Here is a 21,828-nt window from a genome sequence, read left to right on the forward strand (position 1 = left end):
GTAGAGGAAATGAATGCTGAAAAATTGATGTACTGGGCTGAGGTAGACTCTGGGAATTTTTTCGTCACACAGGATGATTCGATTTGCAGGACATGAATGAAACATGGCTTCCTCAGTTGGTCTTTTACGATGCATGCTTTTAATGCCTTGATTTTTTTTATTTATTTAAAAAAACAAAAGTAAAAAAATGAACGCGTTAACAAATCAGGTCATTGGTTTCACTACCCATCTTCGGCAGTGTGCTCTCGCTAAAACATACTGTTTTATCACCAGCCAGTGCATTATTGAGAGCGAGCCCTAGGAACAGAAAATCTAAGGGCAGCCATGTGGACTCTAATCTGGGATGTTCACATCATGAAGTATGTTTTTCTATTGTATTTAGTATATTATTATTTATTTACTTAAAATATGTTTACAGATGAGTTTGGCAACAAAACTGAGCGTGCTTCACACACAACAAACGAAAATTCATCTATAAATTGAATGGAAAAAATTAAAGAAAAATACTAAAGAAACGTAAGTAAAATTAAAAACTCCTACTAAATAATATTACATTTACAATATTGCGTGAAGCTGCAGTTTTAAACTTATCAAAGTAAAGGCAACCTTGAAAACCACAGATTCACCAAACTGTTGAAACTCGTTTCACTATTATAAAATAATAATAACAATAAAAATAAAATATAGAACCTAGGTTGTAAATCTCACTCGAAAAACTCTCCAGAAATAGTAAGTATTTTAATAACCAAAGTACTTGTGTGACCTTGGCTGCAGAAAACCAAAATTATTTATGTTAAACCTACTGGTGCCTGTCTTGCAAGTACCAAACGAGTTCTCAAATGGGCAAGGTGGTTTATTTATTGAAATGTAAGCTCTATAAAGCCTATAACACTAACACAGATAAGCGAGCCGCTTCATTAAGAACCAATCCCTACTCTTAACATTAGACATTTGCAATAACTTCTTTACTTCATTATTCTCTCGTTTTATCTTTTTAATTCTCTAATAAAACGAATGCTAGACTAATAATTTGTCCATTGTTCAGGTTAAGTGCAACCCTGAAATGTAAGTCTATTGTGACCGTTCACACAAGTTGCCTTATTCTAATTATTACAATTCTAATTGTATCTTCCAATCTAACAATTTTATATCAAGACTGAATTTATTGCATGTAAGGCCCTTTACTGCGGCACCGCCAAATTCAAAAGTATGTTTTTAAATTATATCACCAACTTTTTTTTTTTTTTTAAATTCTAAAAATGTCACAAAAAAGTGATCGCCACCACGTTTGCCCAACTGTGGTATGTATTAAGCAAAATAATAATACAAACTTGATAAATATTGGTTAAAGATGACACATAACTGCTGCTATAACTAATAATAACTTGAATTTATTTTAAATAAAGGTTATGTTATTTAGGGAGGATTGCTGGTGAACAAGATGTTAGGTGCGTGTTATTAGAAGAGAAATATATTTTATATATTGGTGTTTACTGGAAGAAATGCGACATTCCATGGTTAGTTTTCTTCTTTACCTTAAAGTCTCATCTATATTACTCGTTTTTATTACTACACAGCATTTCAAGCGAAAAAAACCATCGACATTATGTAGAATGTCTCGTTGAAGCTGCGAGCAGATTGGCGGTGTCCTCATATATAGAAACTTGAAGAATATATTTGAATTTTGCCTATATTGGGCAACCGTAAATAAATAAATAACTGAAAGATCAGAACTACAATAAGGTAGACCAACGTATAAATTAATACGGTGAAGTCCAGACTTCACAAGAAAACTGTTTAGCATACCTAACCTTAGAAGTGAAACTTTAAATCTTTGAGAAATCTTGGCACTAAAAAAGTCTGTTGTAAAACACATGATCTCTTTCTTATCTTTTCTTAAGCAAATTTGGAATTTTATCAGCTCAGTAATCCTTTTTAATATTGATAAGTGATAAAGAAACCTACTTCACTAAAATGAATTTATGACTGTCTGAAAAAATTTATTAAGAGTAGTTTTGTATGTACATATAATTGGTAAAAGAAAATCGAAGAAGCTTTTTTCGAGGTGATTCAAACAATGAAACTGATCTATCGATTCAGTAATGTGACTCTTTCCATTGATCGGCATAGATTCATCATGGCAGGAGATTCACGGACTTTGGTAATCTTTTCTTCTATACTTCTCTATACTTAAATTTAAAATTATACTTGCCGATAATAAGGTAGAAAGTAGATTTATCTTTGTAGGTAAATTGTTAGTTAACTTAAGTAAATGTTTAATACAGTTATGCATAATGCAGTACATGATTTATCATCAGAAAATCAAATACAATGACTTGCTGCATCACATTATGATAATTTGTTTCTAACAACTATATTATGGGAGCAGTGACAGCTGGCAGGTGCAGATGATCTTTGCTAATGTTATGGGTATTTGCTTAACCCTTTTTTAGGGACGAAGTCTTGATTTCTAGAGTCAAAATCATTAAAACAAAACAAAAAAACTACTTGACATGATGTTCTTATATTTTAAGTACGAGCCATACTGGGCTTTCGGGAATCTAGGAGGATCTCCCTTGGTCCATCAAGGAGGATGGCCACACAGATCTTATTTGCTGTGATTATCTAAAAGAATAATGATGCTTTAAGGCGCCACGGTAGCCTTGCGGTTAGAGGCGAGGCCTGCAAAGCTAATATGCATTGTGGTACTGGGTCCGATTCCCGGTCTTTAGGCCTTGGGTTTTATTCAATGGTTAATAAAAGAAATTTACAGTAAAGTACGTTTGCTATTCACCTCCGTCCACGACACCTAATTGGTAGTTGGACGTTAAGCCCCGCCTGAAAAAATAGGCGATTACTTTACTTTACTTTTAGTAATGCTTTATGGAACCACGTTTACATAACTTAAGAACATTTGTACGTACATTTCGATTGAAATTGATAAATATCTGAGTTTGTTTCAGATGGTTTCCGAGAATTTTAATTTCACGTTATCAATTTCATATTCATTTTAAGTTCATAATTTTTATTGGCAGCGCTTAAACGAAGGATGAAATGTAGTAATAATTAGTAAACTGTTTTCTTTAATTGTTAGGTAAATGAAGAATGAAAACTGTTCAGTTTAATCCAACTCTTGTCCGAATCAGTCTTCTTTATTTACTGTTATTTTTCAAGGCTCTGGGTTACGACATTGAACTAGTGTAGATGATCTTTTTTTTATATTTTATGTTAAGGCACTCAACTTATATGGTGCCCTGGCCGAATTCTCTCATCAAGTGAATCGTCCATCATTTACTGAATTGTAGCTACTGAGTCTCCTTGTAAGAGAAAATTTAGAGGCAACTTTTCCTTGAGTTGAAGCCGCTACTTCTGGCGAATAAGTTCATCGCGCGAAACCTAATTCCGGACGACTCTGGTTGATAAGTAACTCTACATTTCTCACGTACTGATTGGAAAACTAATTAGCTAGAAGAATTCCCAGGAAATTTCTCAAAATTTTAAACTGTTTTTCCTGCGTGTTTTTTAAGGCCTCAAGAAAATCGTCGTTATCGTAGTTCTAAATGCTCAATAAAAATAGACATACTTGTGCTAAGCAGGGCCTCAGGCAAGATCAAGCTCATCAAACCAATTGGTTTCTTTTATTTAAGTCAGTGGAGCACGCAGACTCTATTAACTCACAACCGGCCAAGCGTATCAAAGTTTCGAGGTGTAATTACTATTTCTCTTTGTCGCTTCACAGAAAATTCTTCACAAGCCTCTATTTGAAAATTTCAATTAACATTATTTACAACCGCGTCCTCTTCAGATTGCACAGATATTTCGCTTCTGAGTTAAGGATGGCAGGACAGAATCCTGTCCTGTGCTGTAGTAATAGCCCAGACTCAGTCAAAGCCTTTCTGCCAGTAGATTTAATCTCACGTTGCTATTTCTAAAGAAAAATAAAATAAAATGCAGTAATTTCTCGCTTTGCGTGATACATTCTTGTGAAGAAGGCAACTTAATACTTGCTCCTTCTAAGCTTTACTTAGAACACAAATAAATTTAAGCATGTGCATTTGCAAATCGTTACACATAAATCGCCCTAGAAAAGAAGTTATCCTAACACTTCACTTTCTCTGAATATTTTCATTTTCTTAATTTAATATTTTCTTTGTTTTTATTTTATATTATTAAATTTATTTTTGGTTTTTTATGCTCAAGTAAGCAAGACTGCAATCGACCGTATGTTTAAATATTTGTTATTTATTGTTGTTTTTCAAGGAAGCTGTCTTTTTGAAAAGCCGGCAGATTTTTTTAAAAACGGGTTCTGCAAAAAGTTAGAGGCTTAAATTAATCTTATCCAAATGAATGGCCCAGCAGATAGACCGCTCGAAAGTCACAGATTTGTCTTATAGTTTACGCTCACCTTCACAAAAGACCCATGAAAACCGGAGATGCACACTTGGGTGTCACCAGCTCCTAAATTACGAGAGAGGCAGCCTAGTGTTTTTGTAGAACTTATAGGAAAGAAGCAGTCAGAACAAAGATAGAATATTTTTATTGCTAAGGTGATAATTGATAGTTATTAATTAAGAAAAAAAGAAATGGTTTAGTTTACGACAAATTTGTATCCAATGTTCGATAAAGAAATCGTAATTGTCAATATATGAGTTGACCGTTCACTCTTAAAATCCAGGTCCTTTAACCCAGGGGTGCAAAACCTTTTGAAGTCTGAGAGCCAGAACTTGCACAAAAGTATTAATGAAGGGCCGCACTATCCTGTCCTCCAATGTCCTGCATAAGTCTATTCCTATTTTAATATTATTAACTTTAAAAAAATTTACGAAAGGTTGAACCTTTCTTCTCACATCTTAAGCAGTAAGGAATCAATGGCCCTCTTTCTCTTCCTTCTCACAAACTCCGCAAAATAAGTGGTCTGATACGAGTCCCATTATATCGTGAGAAGCCATAAATCTGAGAGAGGCTCGTCATCAATACAACGTACTCAGCGACAATGATGAATGCTGTAAGTGTCCATCTCTACTTAAGTTTACATAAATAAACTGAAAGTTTTAAGCCAGTAACTACACTTTGCCTGAATGGTGCACTGTTTTGTGGTAAAGTGCTTTCTTGTCTTATGAGTATATTTGCAGGGGAGTTAACTGCAACGTCGAAATGCTTCATGCATCAGCCGCCACAATTTTTTAGCCCAATATTAAAACTTCAAAATGGAACACAGTGTTATCATTTAGGCGATGTTTTGTTAATAAACAACATGTTCCAGATTTGTTGTAGCAACCACTTTCTTCTCTGTGCTACATGTTGCATAATTATTACTCCTCCTACAAGCTGAGATCCAGTTCAACTGGTTCGCTGAACTAGTTAAATACGTTTACAAATGTAACATTGAACTTCACCGGCCGTCCTTAGCATTAGCCTTTTTATTTATTTCTTAACATTGTATTTGCTTTAATTTTGTTTTTTTCTGTACCTGTACTTATATCCATAGCTTAAAGCGTTTTTATATATCCACTTATCTGTACATTTTGCGTAGGCTATGAAATTATCCATTAAAATGGTACGCCTTATTATTATTCTTCGATCTTTTAAAAAAGACGTAGCCTAACTCCATTTTCCATCGTTATCAATTGAATGTATCTTTTGAATTCAGGTTTGAAATTAAACGCCCGTAATTCTTAATAAATAGCCAATAAGAAATTATATATTACTTGTCGAAAAGTTGTGAATATTGTATGGATGTCAATTTGTTTATTCTCCAATTTGTTGAGTGAGGCGAATGTTGAAGTTGAATTGATAATAATACTTAAATTTCGGCGAATTTTACAACTAATATTCCATCAAATTTTAGTTCTTTTCCTTAATTGTCAAGGCATTAATCGTACAATTTAAAGTTAATTCAGTTTTATTATTATTATTATTATTATAGAATAAATGTATAATATGAAATTTAACTAATAATAAGAAAAGCCAAATAATATTGAGAGATATAAGAATTTAGTGATAAATAATTTTATTATTAAAATGATTTCTATTGAGCTAAAAAAAAATTAAAAAAATTCTATTATTTCTGGCTGGAAGAATTGAAAGAGTAAAATTGTTTTTAAAATTTGATGGCTAATAATTTGCGATGTCTTTACAAATATAAAACACAGTTTCTATAATATACTGACAAATTTTTGCCGAAAATCAGTAATTTCAAGGAAGTTAAGGTAATAACTTTTTCTTAAGGTGAACAACCCACTTACTAAGTGGCTATTAAATTACAGGTCTCTGATTTCACTCTAAACTCGTTCGCAATCTACCAATATTGCTTCTTGAGGGTAATCCTAAACTTTATTTTTTCTTATCGTTCACGATCTTTTGATTTTTCACCAGTAGCAACCGGTTTGAGGAAGTTTCCTTAAGAAAAGAAAAAGAAAAAATTAGTCTTTAAATACGTGTGAATACTGTATCTCAAAAACAAAAATTCTCTGATAGCCCAGAATCGATTAGATAGATTCATGGTCAGAAAGCCTATGCCACAGCGACCATAATGACGCCAACTAATTAGTGTATCTCCCTCCTAGACCTATCTATTTACTCGTCAGATCTATCGACGTAGGTCAGGTGAGAACCTCTTGGGCTCTAGGTATGGTGACGTATGAAGAAACTGGGGAGGAGTGTTTAATTTTGTGGAAGGTGTTTTTGGCTCCCTGCTAACCATTCCTGATTAAAATGATTCCACTCCCATTAAATACCAAGTAGTAGTAGGATATGAAGACCTGAACAGAAACAATAGATTGCAATAATATTCCTTACTTTTAGTTAATGGTTTTGTGAAAGAAATTTAGAAATCACAGCCTTTTACACCTAGAAGTAAGCTAATTGTAACCTCTTAAGGTTCCAGTTTTGAAATTATCGCTAAATCTAACTCTTAGAAAAAGTAACCTTAGAAGGTAGTTAAATAACCTTAAAGTTAGGGTTATTTTTTTCGGAAGGTACCAAGTTGCAGTTCCGTTTTTTCAATTGTCAATTTCTACATCACCACTCTTTTTTATTGTTACGTGCGTTTGACTGCAGCAAAAGAAATGGATGTCAATTTTCAAAACAAGAAATTTGTTTTCGTAGTAGCCTGTAATTTGTTTTGCTCATTTCAACTCCGACAATCTTCATAAAAAGAGTGGTATTGTAGAATTTGACGTACTGTTGGAATCATTATTATATTTAAACACGAACTCTCTGAATGAATGCAAGTGAAGTCCATGGCTCTAATAGTTGATTCTCACTTCAGATGGAACAATAAAACGAGAAATTGATCAGCAAAGGATTAATTAAAGTAGCATTAAACCAAAAGGTATCATATCTGTACGATTTTGTAAACAAATAACAATTTTTCATATTAAATTTCCTCAATGATTTTTACTTATTTATTCTTAATTGAGCGCACCATTAAATTTGAGGGTTATCTCAACTTTCTTCTTTATCTGGCACTTAGGCTTGTCTTACAATTACCTGTGTTCCCTGTCTTGCAATTATCTGTCTTGTATAACGAGGAAGTTAAAGTAAGCGGATAGAATTTTGATACAATGCAAGATTGTATTTCTTTATATTTTCCTATAAGTACATCTGATTTTGTAAAGCCTTTTAGTTTTCTACCGCGCATTATGCAAGGCACTGAAATATTACTTTTTATATAAATTTATTTAACTAACCAAAAAATGGCGTAACAAATTCACATTTTTATAGATATATTTTTTTAAACAGCCATTAATTAAAAAATATTGATTATTTAACTAGTTAAAGAATTTGAGTGGATATTTAAGGGAAGAATATACTTAATATGAAGTTTTTTACTGCGCCGGTTGTCATTCACCCAGGAAACGTTACATTCCAATGTCTTGTTTAGAATTTGCAAACCATGTAGGTCAGGAACATGGCAGATTGCCAAAACTAAACTTCTTATAACTAAACACGTGTATAGACGGATAAAAAGTCGCTATATGGTTTTTTTGTTTTTATTCATTTATTTATTTTCTACTATTACCTGTCCAGACTGGGAGGTAGAAGCAAGGACAACGTTGTAGTTCTGTTGGCAGATTTCTAGACGCATTTTAATGAGGTTGTTAATCACAATTTATTCTTCAAATTTGCTGTCGCTTTTATAATAACTTTATATTAGTTTCCCTTGATTTTATTTTTTGTATTTATTACATTCAGCTAACCTATGGTGACTGGGATAACACGTCAACAAGGTGTTTTAAAATGACTATGAAATATATAGTCCCAACATCGTGTTAAAAATGTAGCCAAAAAGTGAATTATTACTATTAAAAAACCTGTAATGGCTTGTTATAAACATAAATATGTAGAAATGTTTTTAATGCTCAGCTCTTATTTAGTTTCAAATATTTTAATTCAACTTACGGCAAGTACTACAATCAGCTTCAAGATGCTTGTAACACTCGTTCAATTACGTTTTCACCTTTAAGCTGAGCTTCTCAAAGCAGCTTATGATGACTGATATCTTTTCATTTATACAATTAAATTTATTCAACTAACCTTTAATGTTTGTTTTCCTTGTGATTACAGTTCTAGAAAACCTTGTATGAATCAACCGCTTCCAAACCTCGTCATCTCTCATCGTCCCCAGAGAAGTAGCCAAAAAATGAACTGTTATAATCAAACTTCTCTAATCGCAGATGCCCAGGTGAGTTATATTAATGTATGGGTTACCAGCCACGCGCATTTTTATTGGTCACCTAGAAATTTGCTGTCATTTGATGATTAGGTCTTCAAGATCACCACTTTTTGCGTTGGCAGCCCTGGGCCGCGGGAAATTTGGCAGTTTCTGTAAGTACTATAAGCATTTCCCGGACAGTCTCAATTTCTCAGTCTCTTTATTTTAAACTCTTGTTCTTGTATATTTTCATTTTATCCCTCCGTAAAGTTAAAGGAGGTTATTGTTGCTGGGTATAGCAAAGCCATCCTTACCACTCTCCGTCATGCAGGAAACGTCTGGAGATTCGTACTAGACTATTCAGTCAATCAGCATTAAATAAAAACAAAACAATCTTTCAAAATTGAATGTTTTTACCCCAGTATCAAACTCGCTATCTCGACAAACGAAAGTGCAGGAAACCTTTTCAGTATTTTCGGACAACAGACTGAGGCTCTTTAAAGTTATGAAATCGAAATACGAGTAAGTTTAAGTTATGAGATATGCCCACGAAGAAAGAACAATAATAAGTTTGTATAAATTAAGGTTTTGACTCAATAACCATCATTAAGGATCTTTTAACCGATTGTACGAGGTGTATCGATTGATTAAGGATGGTGTATACAACTGACAGGTGAGAACCTGATATTCTTGTTTCTAAGCCTCTTTGTTCTATTTAGAATAGTCAGGAGTAGTTTCAGCTTATCTACTTCAACGTTACTGTTTTTTTTGAAAATTTAATATTAAGTAATATGAAGCTCAGTGCATGAAGTCACGAGTAAGTACTCGTACTTACTAGTATTCACCTCATTTTTTTTTTTTTACCCTTTAGTAGGCGTTCCTAATAATAGTGTAAATACAAATTGCACATATCCATCTTCAATATACTGTACTAAGACGGAACCGGTTTTCCATAGTCTTAAATTAGTCTTAATAACAAATTTGTTGCAGTTACTGGCGAACAACTACTAAGTAGACTAGGGAATAGTTTAACAAAACAACTTAATAACTTTACAAAGAGACCTGATGCAACAGATTTCAACTTATTTACAGGTAAAGGAGTTTTTACTTCAAAAAGTAAGAAGTTCGTAATAAATTGTAAAATTTATTTAGAAGATAAACAAAAATTAGAGCTAGAAATAAGTTGGAAATCAAGAAACTAGCATACATTCAAATTCCTTTTAGATTATGTGTACTTTTTTCTTTTTAATCAGCTTCATCCAAACATAGAAACGCTTTTTAAGATTCCCTAGAACATATTTATCCACTTCTTCTTCTACTTCTCTATACAAAAAAAGTCTTGACATGTGAGGAATGAGATTCTCGCGGCAAATTTTTCCCACTTTAAATTCATGCTTATGAGTTTGATTAATCCATATCTATGGAAAGCTGGTTTAGATCTTGGAAACAACTTTTGGATATGTAGGCGCTTAAAATCTGGTTTATTTACTTTTATCAACTAATTAAATGTTAAAATTTTTCTGCTACGTTAAAATACTTGTTTTTAGTTTTTACATTCCATTCTTTTCAATGTATAATTTCAAATATGTATCTAATAACAATTTCACATATTTATCTGGTAACTTCTTTTTTTATTTATTGCCTCCATTTCTGATGAATATATTGGGCTAATCAATCTATATTTATTTTTTTAAAAAAATAATTATTTCTATAAACATCTATAATCCATTTATATTGATTTTATCACGTAGTGCTGAAAGAGAACAGTATTCTATCATTGTATTAAATAGTGAAGAGTTTTTCTAACCAGTTTACAAGGCTTAACGTTAACATTACCAAAATCATCAGAACATAAGTTTCAAAAAACTAAAGGGGCTATAAACATAAGAAGGAGTTTAAATATTTTGTCAATACTTCAAAAAATCCTGATTACGGATTCTCAAAACATATTTGTTTTTTCGGATAACTTTTTACAAGATCACAACATTATTCTTCTACATTATAGAAGAATAATGTAGTCAAATATTTGGTGATTTGGAAAAGTAACTTGAAATGGACTAATTAAGTATAATGGAATGTGAAGCCAACACGATGGTAAACAAACAATTCTCTTGTTTGCAGTAACAATAAAAAGCCCTGACTGGCATCTCTAATTAACAAATACCTTTCAGACGCCCCAATAATGTTACATGTACACGTGTAATGGATTTAATGAAACGTCAGTAATTTTATTTCGGTTATTTTATTATTGTATTCTAGCCATAAGGTGGTTTCTGAAGTAGTATTACTAACAACAGAACAGTGTCAAGTAAATAATAGAAGTTCACTGCAAATCAGTCTTCCTGTTTCTTTGACATTAATACAGCTACAGAAGTACAAGTTATTTCCTTTTACTAATTCGTTTCCTAGTCTTTATAAGCCTACTATCTCACAACCAACTACTTAGATTGTACATCTTGTTGACGTCATATTTACTTTGCCCTTCTTATGATATTCGCGTGTGATATTCGCCCAGCCTGTCCCAGAAAGTGGTACAGCTTCTTTTTTTTTTAATCTCTATTCGGTGCTGTGGACAATGAACTTATTTCTCTTTGGGAAGAACTTCACAAAGTATTTACTACCAGTCGAATTTGAGAGAAAAGGCGTCTCACGGTAAAAGCTGCCTACTATATCAAAAAATTAGTCCGATATTCATTAACATTAATACTAAAAACGATATTAATTTAAATATTTATTTTCCACTATTAGTTTCGACAGGCTTTCACTTCTTTATCATTTAGAAAGAATTGTATCTCATTTAAAGTTAGTGATTGTAAGTATTCTCGCTTGTGTACATTATGTTTCATTGTGAAGAACTGTTCTGTATTTAATTTACTTGTGCGATTAAAAAAAAGGACAAAGCAATAACAAAAATAGCTCGATCTGATCTTGATTGTAGAAGTAGCATTGTATTACGTTCTTTGTTGCCTTACGTATGTCTAAATTCTTTCAGTCCTTAAGTATGGCATCGAATAGAAATGCTATGGATAAACTTCCAATAATCACATAATAAACAGTTATGCGTGAAATTTCTATTAACATTTGCTGACGCAGGTTACAAACATAACTCACAATGCCCGTCTACTCTACTAATTATCCTTCTATGTAACATTAAACTTGTTAGTATTAAAAATTCGAAGTTATAAATAGAATGACGTAGTGTTTGTTATAATCGTTTAGACTAGGAATCTTTGTGGTCACGTTAATAAAATTTTATTATTACTTTTACTAGGATTTATTCCGCGTGACTGCAGGTAGAAGTGAAGTTTTCTGCATCCGGTTTTGGTGACTTGGATGATAAGAGGATTATTAAGATAATTATGGATAATCCAGTAAAAAAGGAGCGTTTACCTATTGAATGAATGTGTTAGATTGTGGTGATTGAATTCTTTGGAGATTAGTGCGTTAGTTGAACCCCATAGCTCAATTCCATACGCCCAGATGGGTTTTTAAGGTTGAAGTATAAATTAGCCTTTTATTGTCCAGATCTATCGTCTAAGAGTCTTCTAAGTTACTGAAAGCGTCATCTTAGTTTTGTTCTTTTAAAACTAGTAAGTAATTTCCAGGGGAGTCTTCATTCTTAATTAAGTCCAAAATAGTGAGTGAAACTAATAATAGTTGAGGTGTTAGGTTGCTGAAGAGTAATGCGACGAAGAGTGAAGCTGATGTTTTGAGACTTAGTTTCATTGAGCTTAATAGCCCATCTCTTGAACTTCGGTTCTAATGAGGAGAGATGTGGTTGCAGATTTCTGTGAGCTATTTTAGAAACATGATTAGTGGAGAATTAGGCGGTGTCATCTTCGAATGTGAGAATTTTAGTATTAGGTTCAGTTGGTTTGTCTGAAGTGTAAATAGAATGAAGGATAAGAATTGGTATTCCACTCTGGAAAAGTGGAGAGAAAGAAGATCCTATTTTTACTAGGATGTACCTATCGGACAAGATTTAAAAATTATACGTGGCTGGTCTTCGGTGAGACAGTATGCCTTACAAAATCCCTGCTGTAAATCGAGGAAAGTCCCCAAATAGCTTTCTCAAGAGTGGATGCTATGTGTCTACTACACGATAACATTAGTGTACAGGTGAATAGTGACGTTTAAATCCATATTGATGGTCTGGCATAACTTTCAAGTCTTCGAGGATTGGAAGGATATGTTTAAGAATAAGTATGTATTTCCATTATTATTATTATTTTGTTTTAATAGGGTCAGGTGTTGGTCTAATATTTAGTTACGAGCGTGACTTTGTAAGTGGAAGATCCCCACTTCGAATCCCGCGTTTAGCTACTTTTTATTTGTTAAAAAAAAAAATGGTTACTGTAAAGTATATTCCGTTCCCCCCGTCCACGATATGTAATTGGTAATTACGTTCAACCCGCCTGAAAAAATAGGCGAATACTTTACTTTTACATTACTTACTGGTAAAAATAAACATGGTTGAGTAAGAGAAAAGGGCCGATGAGGTGTATGAAGTTTAGAAATAGATTGTTCAGAGAATTATGACATCATCTCGGAAGTCAGAAATACCACGGTTTTTTTAAAAAAGATTGCAAAGAATTGTTAGAGATACGAGATCAAATCCAGGCGCTTGCCTACGTGAGAGATTATTTATGTAGTTCTGAATAACAGCTTTCTCAAAAATGAGTTATTTTTTTCACACATGACACCTTAACCAAAATATAGTTAATTCACCAAATATCACCTGGATTTTTTGTAAGAGAAATATAAAATGTGCACTGTTTATTTCGAACAATAAAGATACTCTGTTAAAGATTTAATGAGATTGTTTAAACGCTAATTTGAACAATTTGTGTTTAGAAAATTGTAATCCTGTATTTAATCATATAATCATTAACTTCATTCGGGAGATTTATTATGCTTTAGTGGGACCTGTAGCATTTAATTATCAGAAATTATAAAGGGACTCATTCTTAATAGTGGTATTTCAATGAATAATTCATTAGCTTAATAGATTCTTATATTAATTTGTTCTAATAGAATAATAATTATCCATTACTGAATGTTTATTTCTGCAAAGAGTTAAAATGGTGTACATTATAGATTTTTGGAGAGAAATATTGAATTATTTAGGCATTATAAATACCATTTTGTAAAACATAATTGTTTTTCCCGTAACCTCGCCTTTTACTTTTCAGCTTGATTTCATTTCTTTGGTTAAACTGGGGCAGACATATTTCTTTATTTAATCAGCTAAACACATCTGATTATTTGCAAGCAGGCTTTTAATCTTACAATTATTTGTTTAATTTCGGCCTTCTAATTCGTCTTAAAACAATGGCTGTATTGCACTGTCAGTGCAACTCCACTGGAAGAAAATAACCAAGATCAAATATATAACGTTATCCTTTCTTAAAGTGTTCTCCAGTTCAGGGGGAAGAGCGTTCTCTGTTCTCTTCTTTGAAGAAGAAAGCAATAGTGTTGCAGGAACTATGGAAAAACAATATTATTTTAGCCATGAATAAATGCATTACAAATAATAATATATTAGTAAGTTAGAGGCTGGTCCATCCAAGATGGGTAAGAACGTAAAATAAATTGAACGAAACGAATCTTGGTAAGCCCAAATTGGTAACCCACAAAGAATCTCTTCCCATTAATAAAACATTTTTATCTAAAAGTAAGTAAGTAAAGTAATCGCCTATTTTTTCAGGCGGGGCTTAACGTCCAACTACCAATTAGGTGTCGCGAACGGAGGCGGAAGCTCATACTTGACTATTAATATTTTGTTTTTCTAACAAATATAGAGTTACTAAACGTGGGATTCGAACTGGAGATCTCCCACATACAAAGCGTCGATTTTACAATTACTAGACTAATATCCGCCCCTTCGTGATTCTAATAAGTATTTTATTTAAATATACTAAAGAGCGTTGCAGTGATATAACCAGAATTTTGAAAACCCATTTTTTAATTAATATCATTACCTCGGCGCTAAGCTATTCATCATGGAAACTAATTAAAACTGAGCCATAGTTGGGTAGCTGCCCAGAAATTTATGTGAATAGAATTGATAGTGCCTTGTTAACAAAACTTCTTTATTACACAGTAAGGCGTCCTTTCTCTTAAATTTAAAAGATATCTTAAACGCTAATAAAAATTAGAAAAATTAATATTTATCGCTAGAATATTTTCTTAATAATTCTTCAAGCAATTTAGTATTTTTGTTTTATGCTTTACCTACCTAAACTTTTTGCTTTTTACTTGTAAAATCCTTTTAAAAGAGAAGTGTAGGTGGACCCAAAGTGTGCTTACCTTTTGTTTGAAGGTCTTTGTGCTTTTCTGATTGATCTGCTTACTTCCGTTTTATATTTTTTTATAGCGAATTGTCTTTTTATATAAGAGCCCGGCTTGGTTCTTCTTTATGTTCGGCTTTGTTGTGGAGTCATTTGAAACCTTGGATGCAGTGCATCTCTTTCTGAACATGATTTTTATTAAATAATGTCAGTACTTATAATTTCCAATGAGAAATTAATTAAAATAAAGCAATGCATTCTCCATTAAAATCAAACTCATGCAGTCCTTTTAATTTATGTTTTTTAGTTTAATCGAAAATCATTCGGGAATCTACGCTAGGGAAACGTCGATAATAGTTACTTTGGATGCACTAGGAACTTTTGCTTATTCAAGAAGTTTTCAGGTATCTGTCGGGCATCTTGGTACATTCTCAGATCAGCCATACGTGCTTCGTTCTAGAGATGCTTCTCTAATGTCGCTAGAAAGCCTTCAAATTCATTGGATATGCTTTTGCACATACTCCACCCTAAAGAAATTGTTGAAAATTTTCTTTTAACTTACGCATAAAAGTAGAAAATTCCCCTCAAAAAAGGAGTCAATATAAATAAGAAGGAGTGCAATATAAATAAGAGATCCTTAAATATAAAAGAAAGTATTATTAATCGCAAAATAGTTCATCATAATAGCGATAATTTATAACTTATAAAACAGTTTTTTTAGGCTCTTTGGTAACCTAACGGTTAAACTAGGATGTATTGTGGTACTGGATTCGATTTCCATACTAGGCCTTGGTTTTTATTTAATGAGATATAATATGAGAAATATATAGTTAAGCAGGTTAGCTATCCGTTTTCGTCCATGACTCCTGATCAGTAATTGGACAAAATGTCTGAAAAAAAAATTATGTAACCTCAGCATTCAAGAATTTAGTTTTAATGTATCATCATTTTTTAAAATACTCATCTATTCTATATCTCGTAATGAAAATGCAATAAAACAAGGTTGCTAGTACTTCTTAGAAATAAAATCCACATTGCTAACGATAAATCTGCAACGTAGCGGTACGATACGACACCGGCGGCATATAAATATTGAAACATTGAACTATAGTGTCGTAACTATTTTGAGTGACATAGGAACATAGCGTTTTTCGCTTATTTGTTTTTATCTTTTACTGCACTTAGATGGTCCTGTTTTCTTCTGCAGACACTCTAGCTGGGTGGGACTGTTATCGCAGGTTCTGCACGCAGTTTCGTTAAGTTGCATCGTTAAGTTTCAAGTTTTAGGGTAAATTTCCATCATCATTTCTCTCATTATCACACTATTCGACTAGAGTAATTTTATAGTATTTGTGCCAGCCTTTATCTTAATTAAACTTACGCTAATAAATACATTCTCATCAGTAAATATATAAATAATAAATTCATTCACCAATTGGGAAATACTCGAAATATCTTACGTTTTGAAGTACATAAACTAATTTAGGAGGACTCCATATTCCATCATTAGGTTTTACAAGTACCTAGATATTAACTTAAATTTTGTTGCATATATTTATTTACTTTAATTAAGCAAATAGCCTCCTTCTTACATAATAAGGTGAATGATTTTGGAGTGCGCTTATCAAGTTCCTCCGGGAACGCAGTGCCTGACACCCTTCCAACACATTGCCTCTCTTTCTTGGCGTCGAGAATACATCGGCCTTCTTTCCGCATTTAGGAGATACCCATTTTTTTTTACACATTTATGACCAATCGTTTAGCCTTGACGGAATCAATGATTCGTGCTGCGTTAATTCTTGATTTTAGCATTGCTTAGTATCTTGGGTTTTCTCATTTGTATTTTTCTACTGATCTTAATATTCTTATTTGTTGCATGTTTCATGTACAATTGTAAAAAGTAAAATACTCACCTTGTTCGTCCAACTACCTATTTGGCGTCGTGAACGGGATTAGAACACATAATTTGTCAAACAAAAAGTTTTCAAAAAAGTAAAAAAAAAACTTCGCCCAGTTTCAAATACAAGCGGCATAACTACTATATCCCCGCACTTAGCACATTTGTGCTCCGTAGATCGAACAGAAATAGCATGATTTGTTTGGATAAAGGCAGCTAGCTCCTTTTTGCATCCTCGTCCGTACGTTCATTACTATTCACTGCAATATTGACCGGCATCTAGTAAACACCTCATTTTGATCATGTGCGTTTAGATGAATGGACCTTGAATAATGAATATCTATACCCATTATCGTCGAGAATTCATCTCAAACCACTGTTAAGAGTCTGCTAGTCAGTATTAGTGATTTATTAAATCGATTTTCAATCGTATATTTATTAATTTGTTTTTTTTTTTAATTATTATTCGAAAAACAAATGAACCTACTTGTTCTAGAGGCCTATAAAAGAATTGTGTCTGAAGGTATTTGAATCAAACATTTTCTATTAACTTAAAGCAAAAAACTTTTAAAAGATCACAGTAGTTTATGTGTATCAAATAGAGTTTTTAAATCTGGCAGATCGGCGCAATTGAATTTAAAAGAATCTCTGCATATTGCTAAAAGCTATAAATGAAATATGGGAAAGATAGGACCATGGATTCTGTAACGCAATAAGACTTCGATTGCTGGCCTTATCCTTGGAAGTAAGTATACTGTAAAACATATTAGATTAAGGTATCCGATTGCAACTCAGTAATCAATAGTAGAAGGTGAAACCGGTTTGAACATTAACATTACTTCTTAATTTACACTGGCAGGGTTTTAAGGGGACCTTTGCCAACAACTCCAATCATGTATCCACTCATATCTTCTGCTTAAAATCGTAAGTTAAGCGAATATTGTTTCTCTTTTCTGTCTTTGACTGCAATACGTTGCATTTCAAATGTATTCCAGAGCAAAGTTACAACTAATTTACCTGCAGAGTATGAAAACCTGGCGATCGAAGTAATACGAATAACTTCATAAAATTTCTTCTGATTTAGGCAGTTTGTTCAGTTTACGTGTTACAAACTTACATCTTTTTTAAGTTATAATTTATAAATTAAAAATTATTGCAATAAAAAAAAGAAATACAATTAACTTACCATTCATTTCTGTTGAAGTCGTTCAAATAAATTCTGCCATAATAATTATGTGGAAAAATAAACTAAATTAGTACTAAAGAAATTACTAAAAAAGATATTTTTCGACAAAAAATTAGAAGAATGAAAAGCTACCACCAAAAACTACTAAAAATAATAATTCAGGAGAATGTGAAAGAGAGGAGGAGACCCACTGCAAGGACCAATCACAAAATAAATTTATATTTATGTCTGAAACTATATTTTCCAAAATTGAGAGATAAACCTTTGATTTACAGTAAAACAAATTTTATACTAATAAAAAGTATTAGATCGAAAACAGATAAATTAAGAAATATTCCGAAATAATTAAGACGAAAATTATAATATTTTTAATGTAACTAACAAAAATGGATCAGTCATGGATAACATTTAGATATTTAAACTCTTCTCCAGCAAGATGCAATTTACACAAGATATTTCATTCTAAATTCAGTTAACTTTTTGCAAAACAGCTAATATACTATATTAGATCCTCAGTCTCGTTACGAAATCATCTCTTAAATGTGAATTTGAATTCTAACCTGCACATGTTATCTAGAGATATACTCGTATACTGCTTTGTAAAGTAGTGATTTCTCTCAAGATCTATTGTAATCTTTGTGAGTGGAATTTGATTGATGCTTATTGCTTTTTTGGGGGGGGAGTGGCAAACTAATTTAAAAAGGTTAGACTAAGTACCACTTTTGTAAGCATTCATTGAATATGTTACACCACTAATGAACATTGTTTAACAATTCTAGACTAATTTCAAATTCATTTATAAGTTTAACTATTACTCTTGCCCAAAATAAACGTTTAAGTACTGTTTAGATAGCAACAGGTTTGGCCAGTGGATAATTTGGCATATTACAATGCTTAAAAAATTTAATGCAGTTTTAGTGAGGGCTATATATAATTTGTGGACTTCCTGATATATAAATACTGAAGGAACAAAATCTGGTAATATTAATTGCTTCTTTGTTTTTTATAAAAAATGAAATAATTGTTTCAGTAAATTATTGGCGAAACAATTATTTTTAGCGGGACACCACCCTTTACAACAGTTCCATAACATGCTGTTGTATAAATTACAGAGTTAAAATTTGAGTTTGGCATTGAAAGTAAGTCATTATATTCTGTAATCCTTCGTCATCTTATCACTGTTATTATATATTTAAAATATTATTTTATTTATTCAGTTACATTTGTTAACTATAAATTATAAATTCATAAGAAAAATGAAAATTATTTTGATCACACTAGTTTATACATATCGGTAGAATAAATTAGATTTTTTTGGCTTTTTTTTTCTTTTTTTGGCATTGGTTTTCGCCATACAGCCAGCATCGTCTAGGTGCTTATCACTAGAATATCACTCACTCTCCATTCTTACTTATAAATACATTCGCTTCACACAGTCATCCCTCTACTATATACAACTATTTACATAAACCTTACAACTAATGGATGGATCAGTACTCTATATTCCTGCCATCCTTATAGCTTTACCAAAATTAAAATCACGTAATCCTTCTCTAACATTTTCTTCCATTCATTCTAATCGGCTATAACTTTTAAATACATTCATATTTCATTGCTAGCTCTGCTATAGATTTTAGCACATATGTAGATGTTGGTGGAGAATATTATGTCTTCGTAGCGAAATGGTGCATCTAAATACCTGTATATATCGTCAAACATTCGTTTCCTTTCAGACTACATAACGTGGACATAAAACTAGATTATTGTTTCCAACATATAATTTAAATTTTATGACGCAGATATGGTGTCGTGCCGCTTCATTGCAGATTTATGATCTTCATTGTTGAATTTCATTTTTAAGTAGTAAAATACGAGTAGTAATTCTTGTAAGTTGCTCATATCTAAATTATACGAACCATAAATTATCGCATGACCGAACCTTTTTATGATTAATTATTTCTGGAAATTATACTTTTTGATTTCAATATAAAATTGAGTTTTATTTTGTAAGATCTTTGAATAATCGCTCTTTCTTTTTCTTTTCTTTTTCAGCAAAATATAGAACTTAACTCTACTATGTACGAGAAAAAATTCTTGTAGTATTCATCTTTTTAGAAACTGGCAACTGAAACTGACACAAAATACATACGAAGGAATTTTAAGGGAATAACTTCTTAATTTTCCCATCTCCTTGGAGATGCTTGCATGTATTACTAAGTTTTACAGAACCCATCTGGGATAATGAACGCCCTCTAACGACGTTTCTCTGGTTGGCTTAGTGTGGAAGTAGTCTTTTTAAAAAAAATTTCTCCATATATTTTATCAAAAGATGATTTTTTTAAAAATATTCAACACATTAATGTCAACATTCAACCACATAATTCATCGATTCAAAAGTGTCGTCACAGGTTGCAGACGTCATCTCAGTACCTTTGAGTGAAGCATTACTGGCAATTCCAGCCATTATTCGTTCCTTCGACAGAATATGACATTCAGATCTGCTGAATATTTTGCAGCTAACTCCTAGACAAGTATTTCCATGTGTGTTTAGCCAACCAGAAAAACGTCGTTAGAGGGCGCTTATTATCCTAGTTGGGTACTGTAAAACTTAGTAATACTCGTACATGCAAGCATCTTTAGCCGGCTGCTTTCTCACCTTATAACCTTCTTTGTTGATCTTGCACTGTAAGAAGTGTACTGGCTCCCACATGTTATCAGATATTTGTTATTGCTAGTATTTTCGTACTTTTATTCCAAAGAACTTACTTTTGTTGTTGTTGTTGTAGTCACCTCCTCTCATACCCTAGAATCCTCTCAAGAACTATCTTAACTACTTAATGATGATGGTAAACCAGAATACTGCTTAATATAAAAAAATCGATCCTCACATTACTTTCATCTCCGGAGACGGACATACATCCTTAAATTAACACTCCACTTCCTGAGGCTATTAAGGTGAGATATCTTGGGACGTACATTGGACAAGAGATTCACCTGGAATCCTCTCACTTGTCTCTAACGCCAGGAACTCTCTTCAGAACACAACACTGACGTTCAACTCTATAACTGTCTAAAAAAGTCTAATATACTCGTACATCCTAGTTCCCCCACTGCAAGTCCAACAACTTTGGGTTCAAACTGCCTAATATTAATTACTCAGAATCATTGGTAAAGCTCCTGTTGCATACATAAGTAATAAAGAGCCAAAGCTTCCAGAATAATTTCTTTAAAAGGATAAGATTCGCTTTCGTTCTAGTTCCATAAAATCTGTCTATTCCATTAAGTTGGCCTGTTACCCTTCCGTCAGTTTCCAGTTACTTGGAATCAAAAAGTTTTGGTCCAGAAACCTTAAGTTACTAAAAACGAACAAAGCTTTATACATTTATTTGGAATGTGTCCAATAGGGGTAGCTTATCAACTTTTTTATTACATTTTGATATTTGTCTAAATCTCACTTATTGTACATACTACATACATAGTATTTTTTTTATGCAAATGAAAGGGAGACCTCATTATGAAAAGAGTACAGTGTGTAAATATACATACTCGTAATATAGCGAGAGGGCTCAGAGAGGTTAGGTTACTGTTAGGTTGAAAAATAAAAAAGGTTATATTGCTTTAATTAAAGAATGAAACAAATAAAGCCAATTATAAACCAGAGCGAAGTAAAAGTTAAATTTTAAATGAAAACATGCAATCTAAAAAGGAGAAGTTACTAGTTTTAATGAAATGGTGTTTTTTACAGGTTTTGTAATAAAGGGCTTTACAAAATTCAACGCGTTTGTAGCTGTTTTACTTA

General features: G+C 32.3%; 1 protein-coding gene across 5 annotated transcripts in view; it reads left to right on the plus strand.

The window, feature by feature from the left end:
• LOC141456848 (uncharacterized) overlaps positions 1–21,828 on the plus strand; it is a 74,087-nt gene that overhangs the window by 679 nt on the left and 51,580 nt on the right. For 3 of the 5 annotated variants that reach the window (XM_074133181.1, XM_074133217.1, XM_074133208.1), the window contains exons 2-4: positions 419–516; positions 1,421–1,517; positions 8,569–8,686. In XM_074133181.1, coding sequence (XP_073989282.1) covers positions 8,585–8,686 — 102 coding nt within the window. In that variant the 5' untranslated portion in view covers positions 419–516; positions 1,421–1,517; positions 8,569–8,584. Of the gene's footprint in view, positions 1–418; positions 517–1,420; positions 1,518–8,568; positions 8,687–9,706; positions 9,749–21,828 lie in introns of those variants that run through there. The other 2 variants (XM_074133190.1, XM_074133220.1) reach the window with 2 other exon arrangements.

This window comes from Rhodnius prolixus, unplaced genomic scaffold, assembly GCF_049639745.1.
Source record: "Rhodnius prolixus isolate KJV_2025 unplaced genomic scaffold, Rpr scaffold_1, whole genome shotgun sequence".
Classification (NCBI taxonomy): Eukaryota; Metazoa; Arthropoda; class Insecta; order Hemiptera; family Reduviidae; genus Rhodnius; species Rhodnius prolixus.